General features: G+C 39.6%; 1 protein-coding gene across 3 annotated transcripts in view; it reads left to right on the top strand.

Annotated features, from left to right (window-relative positions):
- SPAG6 (sperm associated antigen 6) overlaps nucleotides 1-17,887 on the top strand; it is a 62,838-nt gene that overhangs the window by 20,451 nt on the left and 24,500 nt on the right. For all 3 annotated transcript variants that reach the window (XM_050942291.1, XM_050942292.1, XM_050942293.1), the window contains exons 3-6: nucleotides 1,565-1,731; nucleotides 5,637-5,820; nucleotides 16,232-16,437; nucleotides 17,402-17,575. In XM_050942291.1, the coding sequence (XP_050798248.1) occupies nucleotides 1,565-1,731; nucleotides 5,637-5,820; nucleotides 16,232-16,437; nucleotides 17,402-17,575 (731 nt within the window). The remainder of the gene's footprint in view (nucleotides 1-1,564; nucleotides 1,732-5,636; nucleotides 5,821-16,231; nucleotides 16,438-17,401; nucleotides 17,576-17,887) is intronic.

Genomic DNA, 17,887 nt, shown 5'->3' with positions numbered 1-17,887 from the left:
AACTTTTGTTTTGTGTGTGTTCTTTAGGTTATATTAGATTTGGCTCTGCTTTATAGGGTATTGTATGTCAAAAATAAAATGTGGTTCAAAACTGCTCTTGATTAAATTGTTTTATCTCTCTGCGTAGTTTAATTATGTGAGGAACAATGTACCCAAACTCTCAATTCAGCAGGGTACATCCATGATGTAAGCTCCTTAGGTTAGGGAGTTTTCTTTTTTTACGTTTGGCTAGCATGTTGTGGGCACTACCATAAATACATAATAAATAATTATTACAATAATAATAATGAAATATCAATAACTCTTCTATCTGGAGAGCAATATATTACAGCTCTTGCTCCCAAATTAGTCACTATAATGTATGTAATGTAATCTGGTGTAATTCCATCAATAGGTTGTGGTGGCAGCATAAATCAAGAGGAACATCCTAATATTTCATCACCAGAAGCCCAAGATGGAATTTTTTGTGCATATTTGCATTTCCTTGGTAGCATAGTTGTTGTATTTTTTTAAATCAGAGTTGAAACTGCTTCCATTTGTAAAGGTTTCTGTTTATAGTTTTGTATTTGAAAAAATGATTACTACTATTGTGATGTCCTATGAGTATTTTCATTTTTGTTTGCTCTTATAATTTTCAAAAGTGAGACTGGAGGATGGTTAATTATCTCTAAACTGTGTTTCTAAAAGAGGACCAAATCCTGGCGTGCCCTATGGGCATCTAAGTCCCAGAAGCACTTTAAAAACTGATTTTGGGGACTACAAGGGAGTAAAATCAACAGAGATATTGCAAAAGAAGATTCCACATTCCCGTATGCCCAGCAGGTCTTTGCAGCTCACTGTGGAGGAAGAGAATGTAGACTAGCCATAAGAGGGACAAGGGCATAGCTGGTAGATCTATAAATGTTGTGGGTGAGAAAATCTGTGTCTGGCAAAGCAGACCTGCTACTCTTTCCATAATCTGCTATAGGAACTATAGCCTCTGTCCAGATGTCCTGGCCTGTTGGGGCCAGGATGACTTCATGTAGAGCAAAGCTGAAATAAAAAGATTTTGCTTGTTTTCTCAAGATTTGCCCCAAAATACTCACCTGCTTATGTATATTGGTTTATGCCAGATGGTCTATCAGGAGAGGAGTGGAAAGATGGTTTTGTGATTATTGTGCTGGATTGGGAATGAGACTTGCTTCTTCATATGAATAACAGGAATAACAATACTTCCCTAATACACAGGGATGTTGTGGTGATAAATAAGTACCCGAGAACTTTACAAACATTAATTCAAGTGCTGGGAGGAGAGGAAGGGCAAATCAGGACCTAGATATAATACATTGCCCACCCATGTGTTGCAGACACATCTTTACTTGCTGGAAAGCAGGTGGGAATGTTATAGACATTAGCAGGAACAGGCAAATATTTGATTAATTTTCAGCGGAACATTTGTGAATTTATCACAAGTTTCTGCTACTTGTAAGAGTCTATTTAATTTGTTTGTATGAAAAAAAAGTCTGTTCAGATAAATCTTTGCTTATAGTATTGCCTCTTTCTTCTTCTTCTTAATGCAACTCAGGTGTAATGTCTTTGCTGAGGCCTCTTCTGTTGGATGTGGTCCCAACTATTCAACAGACTGCTGCTTTGGCTCTTGGGAGACTTGCCAATTATAACGATGACCTGGCAGAGGCGGTTGTTAAGGGAGACATTCTTCCACAGCTTGTATATTCGTTGGCTGAACAGAATGTAAGGAATTTTTATTTTCTTAAACAATTTAACTGCCAATTAAAAAAAAAAACTTAATGAACTGTCTTGACTCTCAGTGCAGTAATACATGTACTGAAGTTACATACATCATGTGCATTGGTCTCCTGGTAAGTCAAAATATACTGTAGTCAGAATTGTCACTCACTCAGACATTTAAAAATTTTTATTCTGTATTATCTGTAATATATTCATGGGACCTTTATTTTTCTGAAGTGTTAATGAAAGGATTTGTAGAAGGCTGTTTTTTTTTTTTCAAATAATTAGAAATGCTGTACAGATAATTGGTTAGAACTTGTCTTTAATTCTAAATGCTTATGAAATGCACATAAATTGAACTGCAGTTATCCTGTAGTTAACATCTCCAGACTTGAACATTTGGAAACTTGTATAGCATGAGGAATATAAAATCTAATTATTGGCACAGACACAGTACAAGACATTAAAAGGATTTAATCTGTTTGTTTGTCAAATAAAATGTGATATGATATAGCACAAATATATCTGACAGGCTCTCCCCCACTTTTCCTACAGTTTTTGGATGGTTTCCAGTTTTAGGATCCTAACTTAGGTTAACAGCAATGTTTTCAAACATGGTTCCTAGTGATTGGAAAATATAGAAATTTGAGAGTTATAATATGGCTACAATTCCAATTTATTTAACTGAATTTAGATTGTAGTTTTGTTGTTTTAGATTTAGAGGAATTCAAATATCAATGCTAATCACTGAAATGAAATTACATAGTTTTTCATCTTTTGAGAATTCAGAAGTAATCACTAATGAAATAATATTTTCACTGTTGCATATCTGATTAATACTTCTACAGTTATAATAAAAATTCCATATTATTATTGAAGGGAATCACCCATTCATTCTAAAATATGTGTATAGTATGGAACAAAGTAGGACTTAGATAAAGTTATAAATAATTTGGTTATTTAATGATTTTAAAGAGAGAAAATTATGATCTTTGTTGTTTGTTTGATGTTACGCCATTTATTTGATAGAAGAAACTATACAAAGTTAGCATAGATGCCTTGACTTATCTTTTCCATTTTAGTGTCTATACTGTCAATGCGTCCAGGAGACAGCTGTGATTCAAAATCACTTGGGGCATCAGCAAGATTAGTGTGAGGTCACAGAAGGCCTACCGTGCTTTAGTGACTGAGGGCAAGTGAAGGAAACTAATTATCCAGTTCATACAGAGTTTAGCAAGACATGCAAGTAATTGGTTAGTTCCTATGGGCAATTCCCTATGCGTTCCTGTTCCATTCATTTTATGCATCAGTATCAAAAAGGATCAGATCCTGTGAGCACTCCATAGTGGAACTTTCATTGACTTGTACATGTGCAGGACTTATAGGATCAAGCATCTGATCAGTGTTTTGTCATATAAACTGAGTGAAGATAAAAAAGGTTTTATAGCACATTCTAAATGTTTTTGTGAATGTTTTATTTCAAGAACAACATATTGTGAATAAGAATAAACCCTAAAAAGTGCCTTTCCCACAGTATAAAAGGACTAATGCACATGCACACATAGGAGGGTGTATATTGGGGCAGATTCTCAGCTGGTGTAAATTGGCATATGCCAGTTTACATCAGCTGAGGATCTGCCCTATCATGGATATATTATTCCTATTAAATTATGCTTTGGGCAGAGAGACATATTTTTTTTAGGGTAATTATTATTCTTCAAAATATCTTTTACATTAAAGGCAACCTATTTTTCTATTTTAGAACCAGGTCCTTCTGCCACTGAAGTCCTGAGGAGTTCTGCCATTTTAACTTCATTGGGATCAGGCCCTTAGGCTAACCTCTGTCAATTTGCACATTAACTACACGAAGACTAGATTTTGTCTGGCCCATTTTTAGAGGTGTAGCACGATTCAGTTAGGAAATTGCCTAGTAGGTTGGCCACAGCTCATCAATTTCCAAAGTCTTGAGGGAAGGGGCCTTATCAGGCAGTCTGGGGACATGATAGCCAAGTTACAGTCTGTCCTTCTCTGGGTTGCCCTCAATTGGGCTGGGGTAGAGGGAAGGGTAGGGACAGCTGGGCCCTCCTTTTCGACTGGATTCTGGATCCAAAGGGAGGAAGCGGGCGGTGATGCTTCCATCCCACTAACTGATACCCCAGATCAGCCACCTTGGCCCACTTCCTATCTTCTCAGTGCTCTCTTCAGTCTGCGGCATGGTCACAGCCCTCTGGTTCCCTCCTCACGGAAGGTTGTTCAAGCATTCTCAGTGATTCAGGTAGTCAGCTGGGTTTTCCAAATTGCGATGTCCAATGATTTCCCCCTTGTCAGACAGAAGGGGAAAGAAAAAGTGATCAGGCCTCTGGCTGCCCAGTAAGGCCTTACACACAGTCCAGGTCCTTCTCCATACTGGCTTCCTTCTTGCAGACAGCCTTTCCTTCACTCTTGCCACAGCTTGATTGCCAGAGTCCCATTTTAAGCAGGTCCTCCATTTGGAGCATATTCTGCAGCTGCTGAAGGGCGGGGCCTTCTTGGCTTGGTCTTGCTCCTTTAGTCTTAGTGAGGGGTCCGTCAACCCCCTCACAATAGGCATGTAGGCGGTGTTGGCCCATGGATGCTTCACAGTCACCTGTGTAGTCGCCACACAAAGCCAAGGCATAATCTTGGTATTTGCTCAGAGAAAGCACAAGGACTGCTCCCTTCTAGTGCCCACAGGGGCAGGGCCAGCTTTTGGAAGTGCGGGGCCCAATTCGAACAGTTTCGACGGGGCCCCGGCAGGGATGACTTTAAAAAAAAATGTAAAAAAACACGTGGGGCTCTTCGGCAGCGGGTCCTTCACTCACTCCAGGTCTTCAGCGGCACTGAAGGACCCGCCGCTGAAGTGCCGCTGAAGACTTGAAGTGCCGCCAGATGAGTAAAAATTAAAAAGGCACCTCTAGCCAGGGAAGGGATTCTCACTGGGTGCGGGGCCCAATTTGGGGTAATTGGTGGAATAGGCCTAAAGCCGGCCCTGCACAGGGGCACAAGGAACCCAAAGGGGGGAGGGAAGAGAGATGGCCAGGTGCACAAAGGGGAGCATGCTATGCTGTCCTAACACAGTTAGAGATGAAGGGTGATCCAGTGTTTAGGATTCTAGCTTGGGACTTGAGAGACATTGAGCAGATCATTTAGGGCCAGCGTTTTAATGGTACGTAGGTACTTAATGATGCACATAGGCAGCCAGTGGGATTTATAACAGCACATAAAGCAGGCTAGGTGACTAATTCTCATTGACTTCATTGAAACTTAGGCACCTAACTCACTTAGGAGCTTTTGAAAATCTTATTAGGCATCTATCTGCATCATTAGGTGCCTAAATACTTTTGAAAATCCGGCCATTAGTCTGTGCGTTCCCCATCTGTAAGATGGAAGTAATGTTATTGGGCTTGTGAGGATAAATACATTCTATAGTAGTGGAGGCCATATAAATGCCATAGACAGAATCTGTTCTGGAGCTTGCCCTGCGCTGGGGGCAGATTTGTGCATATCATACACAGTCGGATCCAACAGGTCAGATTTATTGTATTTGTCTAGCTCTTGTGAGCATTCATTTATGCAAATATATGTATCTTTCCTGTTATCTTGTAGTCACACCTCCTCAACCCTCTCATTTTGTCTATGTGTTTACCTATTGCATACTGTCAGCATCTTAGATTGTGAGCTGACTAGGGCAGGGTCTGTATGTGTTAATTGTTTGTCCAGTGTCTTGTACAATGGAGCCCTCATCCTTAATTTGGGTACTTATGTGCTACTGCAATAGGAATTAATCAATAGTAATAATAAAATACTTCCTTTAGTATTTGTTCTGATCTTTTTGATTTTTGAAGTAATGATATTAGTAAAAATGTATGTTTTGTTTCCAATTTGTGTAGCGTTTCTACAAAAAAGCAGCTGCATTTGTGTTAAGAGCGGTTGGTAAACATTCTCCTCAGCTAGCTCAAGCGATAGTTGATTGTGGAGCACTGGATACACTTGTGATTTGCTTGGAAGATTTTGACCCTGGAGTAAAGGAAGCTGCAGCCTGGGCACTTGGATATATTGCCAGACATAATGCAGGTAATAGATTTTGTGTGTACTTTCTTACACCATAATATTGTTTGTTTAAAAGTGAGTGATATGTTGATTTATTGTAATTTATAACTCAGAAAATGATTCCCCCCCGACATTAAATCTTACATTTGGAACTAAATTCTATTCTATTTTACCAATCCACCAAGTTCAGCTCTTGTGTAACACCTGCATGTTTGGCAGCCCTTAATGCCTGGCAACATGAGAGAGAGGCATTCCCCCATAAAATGCCCTTTGACTTAGGAGGAGATGCATTGTGGTGGAGGCCAGCAAACCATGGATTCTGACTTCATGTCTTTTACTGAGTGGTTTTAATATTTCTGTGCACTTCACAGCCCTTATTACTGAACAAGGACTCCTAACTCCTCCAGCATTCATTCCCTTAATTTAACAAATAGCATAATTGAGAGCAGGGCCGGCTCTAGCAATTTCGCCGCCCCAAGCACGGTGGCACGCCGCGGGGGGCGCTCTGCTACTCGCCAGTCCCGCGGCTCAGGTGGACCTGCCGCAGGCGTTTCTGTGGAGGGTCCGATGGTCCTGTGGCTCCTGTGGAGCTGCCACAGGCGTGTCTGCGGGAGGTCCACTGGAGCCGCGGGACCAGTGGACCGTCCGCAGCCATGCCTGCGGCAGCTCCACCAGAGCTGCCTGCCGCCCTCCCAGCAACCGGAAGAGCGCCCCCTGCAGCGTGCCGCCCCAAGCACGCACTTGGCGCTCTGTGGCCTGGAGCCAGCCCTGACTGAGAGGTTGTGCAACATCACTTCTGGGAAAACTTAGAATAGAACTGATGTCACCCAACATCACAGAACGAAATCTCATCTGCTTGGCTGCACTGACTTTCAGAACAAATGTGCCAAATCTATTGGCTTGACTATGCTGTTTATAATCATTGTTCTTAACCTCTAGACCACACTCTTCTCCCAGAGCCAGGAAGAGATCCCAGGAATCTGGTACCCAACAGTCCACTACTCTTCCACATATAGTTGTGTAATGCTAGTTGTAATGTGTATATCATGTTCCTATTTAAGGGCTGATCCAGGGTAATAGCTTACTTCTACCAGCTGTTCATTTAGTTCAAGTGGTAGAGAGTTGTGCTGTGGAGTTAAGGGCTGTGAGGTCAAACTCGCTTGACCACTTGTATTTGGGGGGGAAATAGCTGGTGTTTATTTGGATGAAAGAGCTTAGTGTGTTGACCCTGGAATAATTGTAGCTGTTGAAATGATTTTATATTCTAAAACATTGTATTTAGTATGAATTTGAATGTTGTCCTTTGTTGTTTTTATGTGAATGGGCACGTAATTATAGATTGTGGGAGATCTTGCTTATATGTCCAGAGAGTAGGAGACTTTGCTTGTGTAAGCTCCCAAAAGGTCAGCACTTGACTTAATACAGTCGTCTTTCCAGAACTTCTATCCATGTAGACCAAGCTCCTACCTCTTCTTGATGTCCAGCCCTCTTCCCATCCCGTTTTCTTTTAGTGAAGCACTGTGCCAGTTCCTCCAGTCCAACACTGCTACTTTGAACATTATGATACCACGTGGTGAGATTATTTGAGCCATAGGTGTAACTGTCTCATTACAAAGGGTCAGGCATGGTCTGCAAGCTGGAGAAAGAAATATGGGAAGAAAGGTGGGAAAGAAAACACTTTAATTTCCTAAGCACACATATAAAAAGATTCAAGTGTAATTAATAGGAAATAGCTTCTGCTGGTTCTGATTCCCAACATTACCCCCAAACTTGTAAGTCCTAGAATTGCAGTTCTTTTCCAGGTGATTTCAAGTATTATCTGAGTAATTGGCCCCAATTTCAGACCGCTTCAGTGAATGTGTGATCTTGTCCCATATAGTCCACTTAGATAATTGGCTAGGTGATAGTACTGATGAAAAGGATCTGGGGGGTTATAGTGAATCACAAATTGAATATGAGTCAACAGTGTGATGCAGGTGCGAAAAAGTCTAATGTAATTCTCGGGTATTTTGTCAAGAACGTCGTATATAAGACACGGGAGGTGATTGTCCCATTCCACTCTGCACTGGTGAGACCTCAGCTGAAACACTGTCTGCAATTCTGGGCTCCGTGCTTTAGGAAAGATGTGGATAAATTGGAAACAGTCCAGAGGAGTGCAACAAAAATGCTGGCAAGTTTAGTAAACCTGCCCTATGAGGAAAGATTAAAATAACTAGGCATGTTTAGTCTTGAGAAAAGAAGACAAGAGGGGAGGACCTGATAAGAGATACGTTAAGGGCTGTTACAAAGAGGAGGTTATCTGTTGTTCTCCATGTCCACTGAAGGCAGGACAAGAAGTAATGGGCTTAATTTCAGGGAGATTTAGGTTCGATATTAGGGAAAAACTTTCTAATGTTAAAGGTAGTTAAGTTCTGGAATAGGCTTCCCAGGGGCATTGTGGAATCCCCATCGTTGGAGGCTTTTAAGAACAGGTTGGACAAACACCTGTCAAGGATAGTCTAGGTTTACTTGGTCCTGCCTCAGCACAGGGAGCTATACTTGATGACCTCTCAAGGAACTTTCCAGCCCTACATTTCTGTGATTATATGAAAACAAGCCATATTCTTGAAGGTGTAACACTAGCATGTCTCAAGGCATTGGTATGAGAGAGAGCTTTGCACCTATTTGTCACCAGTTTTAATCCAGTCCAATTCAGTAGAGATTAAAAATTTCCATCAAATGGATGTTTGGTGGCTCCTGTATGAGACAAGTTTGACAGATATCAGTTCCAGCTCCTGCATCATAAGCTATGCTTTGCATGAATTGGCAGACTTGAGAGAGAGAGAGATGAACAACTGGATGAATCATGGAGACTGAAATACCCCTGTTTTCCCTAAGGGAAGTTGTTCTCCTCACTCCTGCACCCTGTTCAGGGTTGATGCATGTTGGCAGTGTGTGGGACTTCATCAGAGCCATCAAGCAAATTCCTCTCATCAGCAATACAGTCATACAATTTGTTTAATACTAATGTTATTGTTATATGCAAATTAGTTCATTAAAATGTACATAAAATGTTACACATGAAGGAGTCTCTTTCATACCATGAAGCTAAAGCCCTGGAATCCCCCTCTCTCCGAGTCTAGGACTTGGATCCTAGTTGTTGCACAAAATTTGGTGGCTATGATTTTAGTTTATAAATGAATAGAAATAAGGCCTGGTTGGTGGCTTGGTATTATTCCCACTTTGAACTTTAGCGTCCAAAAAGTGGGGACCTGCATGTACCCTTCTAAGCTTAATTCCTAGCTTAGATTTGATAGCGCTGCCACCAACCAAAAATATAGTGTTTTGGTACACTTCCTGTCCCCCAAAAAACCTTCCCTGGGGGACCGAAGACCCAAACCATTTGGGTCTTAAAACAAAGAGAAATAAACCATTCCCCCTCCTTTCCCCCTCCCAGATTTTCCCCTCCCTCGGTTACCCTGAGAGATCACTGTGATCCAAACTCCTTGAATCTTAAAACAGAGAGGAATTAACCTTTTCCCCCCCCTTTTTCCCCCCACCACTCCCTGGTGAGTTCAGACCCAATCCCCTTGGGTCTTACACAAGGAAGAAAATCAATCAGGTTCTTAAAAAGGAAAGCTTTTAATTAAAGAAAGAAAAATAAAAATTATCTCTATAAAACCAGGATGGAAAATGTTTACAAGGTCTAAGCTTATACATAGACTAGAGGGACTTCCTCCCCCTAGCTTAAGATACAAGTTACAGTGAACAGAGGTAAAATATCCTTCCAGCAAAATACACATTTGCAAATTAAGAAAACAAACATAAAACTAATCTGCCTTTTCTAGCTAGTACTTACTATTATGAACATGAGAGACTGTGTTAGAAAGAATGGCGACAGATCTGGTTGCACGTCTGGTCCCTCTTAGCCCCAAGAGCGAACAAAGAACAAAACAAACAGCACAGACAAAGACTTCCATCCACCAAGATTTGAAAGTATCTTGTCCCCCAATTGGTCCTTTGGTCAGGTGTCAGCCAGGTTCACTGAGCTTGTTAACCCTTTACAGGTAAAGAGACATTAACCCTTAACTATCTGTTTATGACATAGTTGTTGCACAAAATTTGGTGGCTGTGATTTTAGTTTATAAATGAATAGAAATAAGGCCTGGTTGGTGGCTTAGCACTATCATCTCATGGCTTCATAGAGAGAACAATAGTTGGAATACTTATCTCAGTTCTTCATGAAGATGTCTGAGTATTGTCTCAATACTGTGCCAGCTTCAACTGACTGATTTGGGTGGGATACAATGTTCTAGAGGTGACAAAGATCATAGGGCCCAGTCCAACTCCCCCTGAGGTAAATGGGAGTTTTGCATTTGTGATACAGGTCATACAGGGGCCACCAAACATCAAGAGCCAAGGCTCTGTAGCTGTGTAACATAACAACTCCTATCCTTTGGAGAATGGCACAGAGGAAGGACCTGTGACACATTCACTAGTGGCAGGTTTCAGAGGGGTAGCTGTGTTAGTATGTGTCAGCAGAAACAACGAGGAGTCCTTGTGGCACCTTAGAGACATTTATGGTGCCACAAGGACTCCTTGTCGTTTGTACTCACTAGTGGGTTACACACTGATTTCAAAGGAAGTTGGATTGAGTCCCTTATGCTGTTTGACAGGAGAGACCATAAAGGAGAGAGGGGAAATCTGTCATATCATGAAGCTATGAGGTTAAAGCCCTGGAATCTCTCTCTCTGAGTTGAGGTCTTGGATCCAAGTTGCTGACTGCATCTGGCCTAAAGAACCTTGCCATGGGAATCAAGCCAATGTCCTGGCCACTTAAAAAAGTTTTATTTGTTGTTTGTGTATGTGATTTAAGAGTTCCATCCAGGATCTGCAGAGCCTTAAGAGTTGCTACATAACAACATGTGCATGTTCATTGCATGCATTGCTTATTCAGAGATCAACTACCCCAGTTTTCAGTTTGGAACTAGAAAGCATGTTGAGAAGGTGTCTGGCTGCTTTAACTTGTTGAGATGGTGAAATGCATGACAGAGTTAAGCTGTGGAATCCTGAATAGACTAATGGCACTTCTTCATGAGACCCCTTAAGAGAATGGAAGAGTGTGAATTGGAAAGTCCCTGGAGAGTCTCTTGCAACACAAAGAGGAGGTTTCTGTTTATTATTACAGTAACATCTAGAGGTGCTGATCAGGATTTGAACCCATTGCACTAGGCCCTATACAACAGATAGTCTTGTCTTGAAGAGGTTATTTCCGAAGAAGATGAGCAAAATAAGAGTGTTTGCATGTGCGTGTGTGTGCATGTGTGTATAAATATTGACTTGTCCCAACTGCCCTTCAAGCTAATTTCCTAAAGGTTGGGTGAACCAAATCTCTTTATGGGGGGCCTTCTGTACAATGGAGACAATGCATAGTTGTTTAAGCTAACAAATGATTTGCATCATTTGTTTGCCCACAATTGTGAAATGCATCCCTGCTGGCATTGGATGGGTGAATCTAACAGAAGTTTATGCTGTTAATAAGAATAACAGTTTCAGTTAAGTTGAAATTGGAAGACTGACCAAGCCACGTGCTCTAGGACATAAACTGATCATTAGCTGAGGTTAGTAAGAAATATTGCTCCCATAGTTATATTGTTGCCCAACGAGTGGCATGGTTTTTAGATTTTCCTCTGAAGTATCAGGTGTTGGCTACTGTTGAGACAAGATAATGGATTAGACCTAGTTAATTATGTTATGGTGTAGGAATTACTATGGTCTCTCATTGAATACATCAACTGCCAATCACCAGCAAAAAGCCCATAAACGCTTAGAATGCAGTTCTTCTCCGAAAAAGTCTCTAAAATTGCTATTGTGGGATTCTTGGGAGTTTTTGGGTCAAGATGTCAAAAAATTCCTGGCAATAGTGAGCTTGCAAAAATTTCCACCATTCAAGAAGGCAGAAATGTCATACAATTAGCTGACTTTGCAAGATTTATGCCAGTTGATGCCAGAATCTCTCAAGAATAGCTCCCAAAATTTGGTGCTCACATATCTAAACTTAGACTCTCCTAGCGTGATCCTTGAAGTGGAACCCCAGGCACTAACCCAACCCAGATGCAGAGCTGAACGATGTCTTCTTGGCCCTTCTTTACCATTTCCATCTCTTATTTTACAATTTTTGAGGACATACAGAGTGTCTAAATAACAACTGCCATACTGGGTCAGACCAATGGTCCATCTAGTCTAGTATCCTGTCTTTCGACAGTGGCCAATGTCAGGTGCTTCAGAGGGAATGAACAGCACAGGCAATCATCAAGTGATACACCCCCTGTCAGTCATTCCCAGCTTCTGGCAAACAGAGGCTAGGGACGCTTCAGAGCATGGTTTTGCCTCCCTGCCTCCATGAACTTACCTAGTTCTTTTTTGAAACACCATTGAGTATTGCGGAATCTGTGAAACTTTCCTTGAAATTTTGCTCATATGCCATATTCAGTGAGGTTTTTAAAAAGCAAAAAACCTTGCATTTGAGAGATGCATGAAAATAATTTTGTTTCCATTTGCTTTATCAGCACAAAATCTAAAACCTGTGTTCTGCAAATAACCACTGCATAATGCAAGTGGTCAGGAAGGTGAAAATAAGTACACTAGCTACTTACACTCAAGCACTTAACTGAGAAAGTATTTGTCTCATTTTTCCCACTCTCTTACACAGCATAACTTTGAATGATTCAAACTAGTTTTCACTCCAGCCACTTAGAAGCCACTCTCCTCCATGTATTTAATGACCTCCAACTTTCTGATGATGAAAGCTCCTTTTGTGTCTTCAGTGTAGCCTTTACCATTTTGTTTGAAACAACAAGAAGTCCTTGTGGCACCTTAGAAACTAACAAATTTGTTTGAACATAAGCTTTTGTGGGCTATAACCCACTTCATCAGATGCATGGGGTGAAAAATATACTACTTTCTCTTGTGGACAGAGAAGAACTGCCACATCATCCATGTGACCAGACAATTCCCCTGGTTCCCCATTTCAGGTTCCATTTCAAAACTACCCTTCTTGTTTTCTAAAATCTTTCAAGGACCAGCTCCAGACTGCCTCAGGAACCTCTCAACTCTCTGCTTCTCCTCCCTCTGTTCGTTAGGCACTGGCCTCCTCTCAGACTCTCCACATAATCTTTACACTTTTTGTGATGAAAATGCTTTTATTGCATCTCCTTCCATCCCGATCAACTTCCTTATCTTTCTTGGTCTCTCCATTTGCTTTCAAACGTCATCTGAAAAAATATTTTTTCTCCCTTTCCTTATCTGTTTTTCCACCCTTTCTCTCCCTCTGTGTGCACGGGTGCGTGAGAGAGAGAGAGAAACTTTGCAATTATATAATTTAACTCTCTAAAGTGTCTTGGAGGGTATAGTTTGAATCAAAATCACCATGGAAAGTGAAGCTATATTAAATCTCTTTCTGAGAAAAAATAAATTTGGTTTTACACATGCACTTTGCAAATAAACACAAACAAATGAGAAGGTTTCTGAAAACAGATGATGAGTGTTTCTGCTCTTTCTTGCTGCATGTTAGCAGGGCTCAAATTGGACTGCGTCGACTCAAAGAATGGATGGATGGAAAAAATCATTTGACCACTAGTGGAGAGAGAGAACACAGACCTCATATGGGAAGTGCATTTGGGATTGTGGACACGGAGAGCAAGGGAAATGATGAGGTGGGGGTATGGCTGTGAGAATAGGTAGCAAGATTGGGGACAGAGGGGAAATGAATGGTTGGAATCTTAGGTATCTCCTTAAACGCTGACATGAGCAAATATGGGGCCTGATCCCCTTCCCTCATGCTATAGGAAAGCTTATAGGAGAGGGCTAAAGGAATTAAAATCTCCACAAGATGAACATTACAGAGATTTCTCTGCAATTTTTCTATTGGGGGAAGAATTTGTCCCATCCCCCCTAAATAACAGGCCACAGGGACCGCACACAAATCTTATGAATCCTGGGGAATCAGAGATAAGCCAGGGACACTGAATTCATCATTGGCTCTCTATCTCTGACCTTACTCTGTGGCAGCATAGCTTCAACAAAGCCATGCCAAGAAGGCACCCTTTATGTGGAGATTTTCCCATCAGTGTTATGCCCCAGGTCATGTTACATTTCTGTCTTGGGCTGTGCTAGGCACTAGTGGGGGGGATGGGAATGATATGTGTTTCCCTGCAGCCCTATCTCAACCTGCTCGCTCTTCTGCCAGCCCACCTGCTCCCTACCCTTTGCAAACAGATACATCTTACAAATATCAGAAGAGCAGATACTCATGGTTCATATTGGTCATGTTTAAATAAGTATTTAAATGTCATCAGACTCCTAGACCTTCAGAAAAGATTTATACTAAATCACACCTAGTTTGTGTTCCTTTTTAACTTTTGTGGATCGTTAATTAAAAAAAAAAAGTGTTAGGGCTTAGCAGTGACCTTAAGACATTATACAACTTCTCCTCTTTCTCCTCTGTCTTTATGAAAGGTGATGACAATATCCTGACAATAAGCCACAAAATATATTTTTCCAGCATCATCACCTATCTCCTTGATGTGATTTCCTTGGCAGTTTTCAGGCAATTGAGATGGTGTCTTTGAAGTTGCCTCTAAAGAGGCTGTTACATTAGTAGGCTGCTCAGCTGGACTGTCTGTTTTTATTTTTCTGGTTATTCTCTTTCTTTAATTGACCTTTTCATTAGAAGTAAATCATGTGTCTATATCAATTAGTATACAATACCAAAACATATTTTTGGTGGGAAGCAAGTCTTACTTTGCACATTTTTCATTAAAAATACATAAAATGCAACAGTTTGTCACGTGCATTCAATATCTTTGTGCTCAGATAACTTTCTTTACTAAATTTAGTTTTTAAGTAGTGAATCATAGATGCACACTCTAACACAGGGTTTTGTTGAAATTCTGGGCTTTATATATATATGAATCTCTTTACCTTCTAGAGAGAGAGATCTGGTGTGTGAGCATGTATTAGACGCACATGCCTTGGGTATATATGCAAACCCCTAAGTTTCAATAATATAGTTATTTGAAAGTGAACCCTGGAAGATTAAGTGTAATAATCTTTTAAAAATTCCTGTATGTATAATATAAATATTGCTTCATAAAAACAATTATTTTAACCATGTAAAATCCTAAGTACAGTGTAAAAACTTGTGTGTTCAGTGCATGTCAGCGTGGGCATCTGTGGTTTACTAATTCAAAAAACACATATTATCATAAAGATGATTTGGGTACTAACAAAATACAAGCAACATAATGACTGCATAACTATACATACTTAATGAAAGTGTGTGTGTAAAATGTGTGTGTGTGTGTGTGTGTGTGTGTGTGTGTGTGTGTGTGTGTGTGTGTAAATGTTTCTTAATATGGAAAACCTTGATTGATGGAATGTAAATGAAAAGCTAAGCTAGATCCTTGAAATACAATAGCCATATGTTGCCATGGTACTGTAAGCCAAGTTAAATGTTAAAGATAAGAATAGATGTGCATAACAAGGATAGAATGTAGCAAAATCTTATTTAAGAGGCTAACAGGTTATTTGAAACTAATGTGTTTTGTATTCATTCCTCAACATCTTAAAATGGCTATCATGTAGTTTTTGCACCTTGTTATCTAATAATTTCTTATTTCAGTACTGTGATTAATGCCAAATATAGAGAAAGAGCTAATGAATTTCTAATACTGCAGTTCTTGAATAAGTCAGCTAATTATGTGTTTTTTTTAAATTAGGATGAAGTTAGCTAAGGATGTTGTGCTAAACCCAAATGCATAATCTCACAATGACAATACATCTCATTTAGCTAAATATATGTGGTAAAATTTATATTTTAGTGCCGTCAAAATGTCTTTTAAATGGATGCTTCTAGTGAGTTGTGTTACAAAACAAGATGCATTTTTTTCCGCCAATGAACAGTGTAAAATATGTTTTTTTTTAAATATTATTGCTGTATTTCGCACATGATCCATATTAATATCTGTTTATAATTTAAATGGACAAATGTTGTCTAATTAGGGTGGTTGGTAAAATTTTGGTAGCTTTCTCTGTTGTTAGCCATGCATAAAATGCTTGCCTATTGATCAGTGCAGAATAGCCAGGGCTTAAACAGCTGACATCTGCTTACTCTTTTTTTTTCTTTTTTTCTAAACACAGAATAACAAACCATTTCAGCTTAATCTACCTCAAATGTGTGCATGTAAATGGGGGTCCATCTATTGACCTGTGTTCTTTTCAGTTGTGGATTGGTCCACATGGTTTATGAAACCAGGAGGGCTGATTTGAAATGCAGATGTGGAGACAGTGAAGTACACCCTCCCTTTTTTTCTTTGCTCTATCTGTCAGGGTGAAAAATGGCTTGCACAAGGGTCAGTCACCCATACTCACTTAATTACTTTTCTTGGACCTACAGAACTGTCACAAGCTGTGGTGGATGCAGGAGCTGTTCCTCTTTTAGTACTCTGTATCCAGGAGCCAGAAATTGCTTTGAAAAGGATTGCTGCCTCAGCCCTCAGTGATATTTCAAAGCATTCTCCAGAGTTAGCCCAGACAGTAGTGGATGCGGGGGCTATTGCTCACTTAGCTCAGATGATCCTGAACCCTGATGCTAAACTGAAGGTACTTTAATTTTTTTTTTCTAAATTACACCAGGCAGTATTTGTTACTAAACTGAGGACATTGATATCCATGTTTATTTAGCAAGCTCTTATTGAAATGTCTAACAGAAAAAGCATAACTACACAGTTGGTGATAAAGAGTTCTGATTATTTTTGTGTGTTCAATAGCTCTTCAACAAGGAACAGTGAAACTAGTCTTTCAAGTGAATAGTGTTTGTGTTCTAGGCCAGCAGTGCACAGAGAGATTAACATAGTAACATCTAAGAAACAAAATTGGTGTTAAATGTGAAATCTAAGCCCTAAACTTTAAAACCTGTTAGATGGATTTAATAGGTATTATGTGTACAACCCAGTTACAGGCAGAGTTACACATTTCTGGTTGTGTTATAAAAACATTTTAGTTTAATATTTAAATACAATAATGTATTTGGATTTGGAGTACATTGAATATTTGTTTCAGTAGCTCTTAAGTTGTCATATTTATAGTTTAGTTTATGGAAAATATAGTTCCATTCCTGTGTACAGTTTTACTGTCTTATTCTTACAGCTATAAATAAATAATAAAATATCATTATTAAAATGAATATAGCTAAATGCTTAAATGGAATATTTTAAATATAAGATCTGTGGGCTCAATCTTATGCTTTGCAAGCAAAAACAATTACTATAGGTTTCTATATTTTCATTTAAGATATAATGTTAAATTGTGACTTATTGTATTTGTGTTTCTGTTATATAGCATATTTTAAGAAGTAAACCCAAGGAGAAACTTTTATTAGATACTAGTAAATACTCTCAGCTGTTAGACTGGCATATGAATTGACTCAATTAATTATATAATAGCTGTGGTTGTTTGCTCTGTGTTGCTTTGTTTTTTGAAGGAGCAGATTGTGTGTATGATGAGACTCTGAGTGTTGTGGGGTGTTGTTTTATAAATTATTATTATACAAATTTCTGTTTACCAGCGTCAGGTGCTTTCAGCTCTCAGCCAAATAGCAAAGCATTCTGTGGATCTTGCAGAAATGGGGGTTGAAGCAGAAATTTTCCCAGTTGTACTCACATGCCTGAAGGACTCAGATGAATATGTCAAGAAAAATGCTGCAACTTTAATTAGAGAGATAGCAAAGCACACGCCTGAGGTAACACCTTGAAAATGCAAATACGAGGTCGCATCATTAGATTTTACATTTTAAATACAATGCCATATTATTTGGTCATTTGCTTTTAAAAAGGGAGGGCAAAAGGCTGTATGTAATTTCCACTAGAAAAATATAAAAATGTTTTTGTTGGTGTTCTGAGATGTGGATTGAATATAAATTGGATTAGGAAACTAGGAATAATGTATATAATTAGCTTTTCCTTACCAGTAGGTGTCAGTGCAGGGAATAGGGAGTGCACTAAAAATATTGCCAGCCACAAACATTAAAAAATTATGAGTCAAGATACCCCCT

The sequence above is a fragment of the Gopherus flavomarginatus genome, chromosome 2, assembly GCF_025201925.1.
Source record: "Gopherus flavomarginatus isolate rGopFla2 chromosome 2, rGopFla2.mat.asm, whole genome shotgun sequence".
Classification (NCBI taxonomy): Eukaryota; Metazoa; Chordata; order Testudines; family Testudinidae; genus Gopherus; species Gopherus flavomarginatus.
Note: the sequence above shows the minus strand (reverse complement) of the source record. Positions and strands in the feature narration are given on the sequence as shown.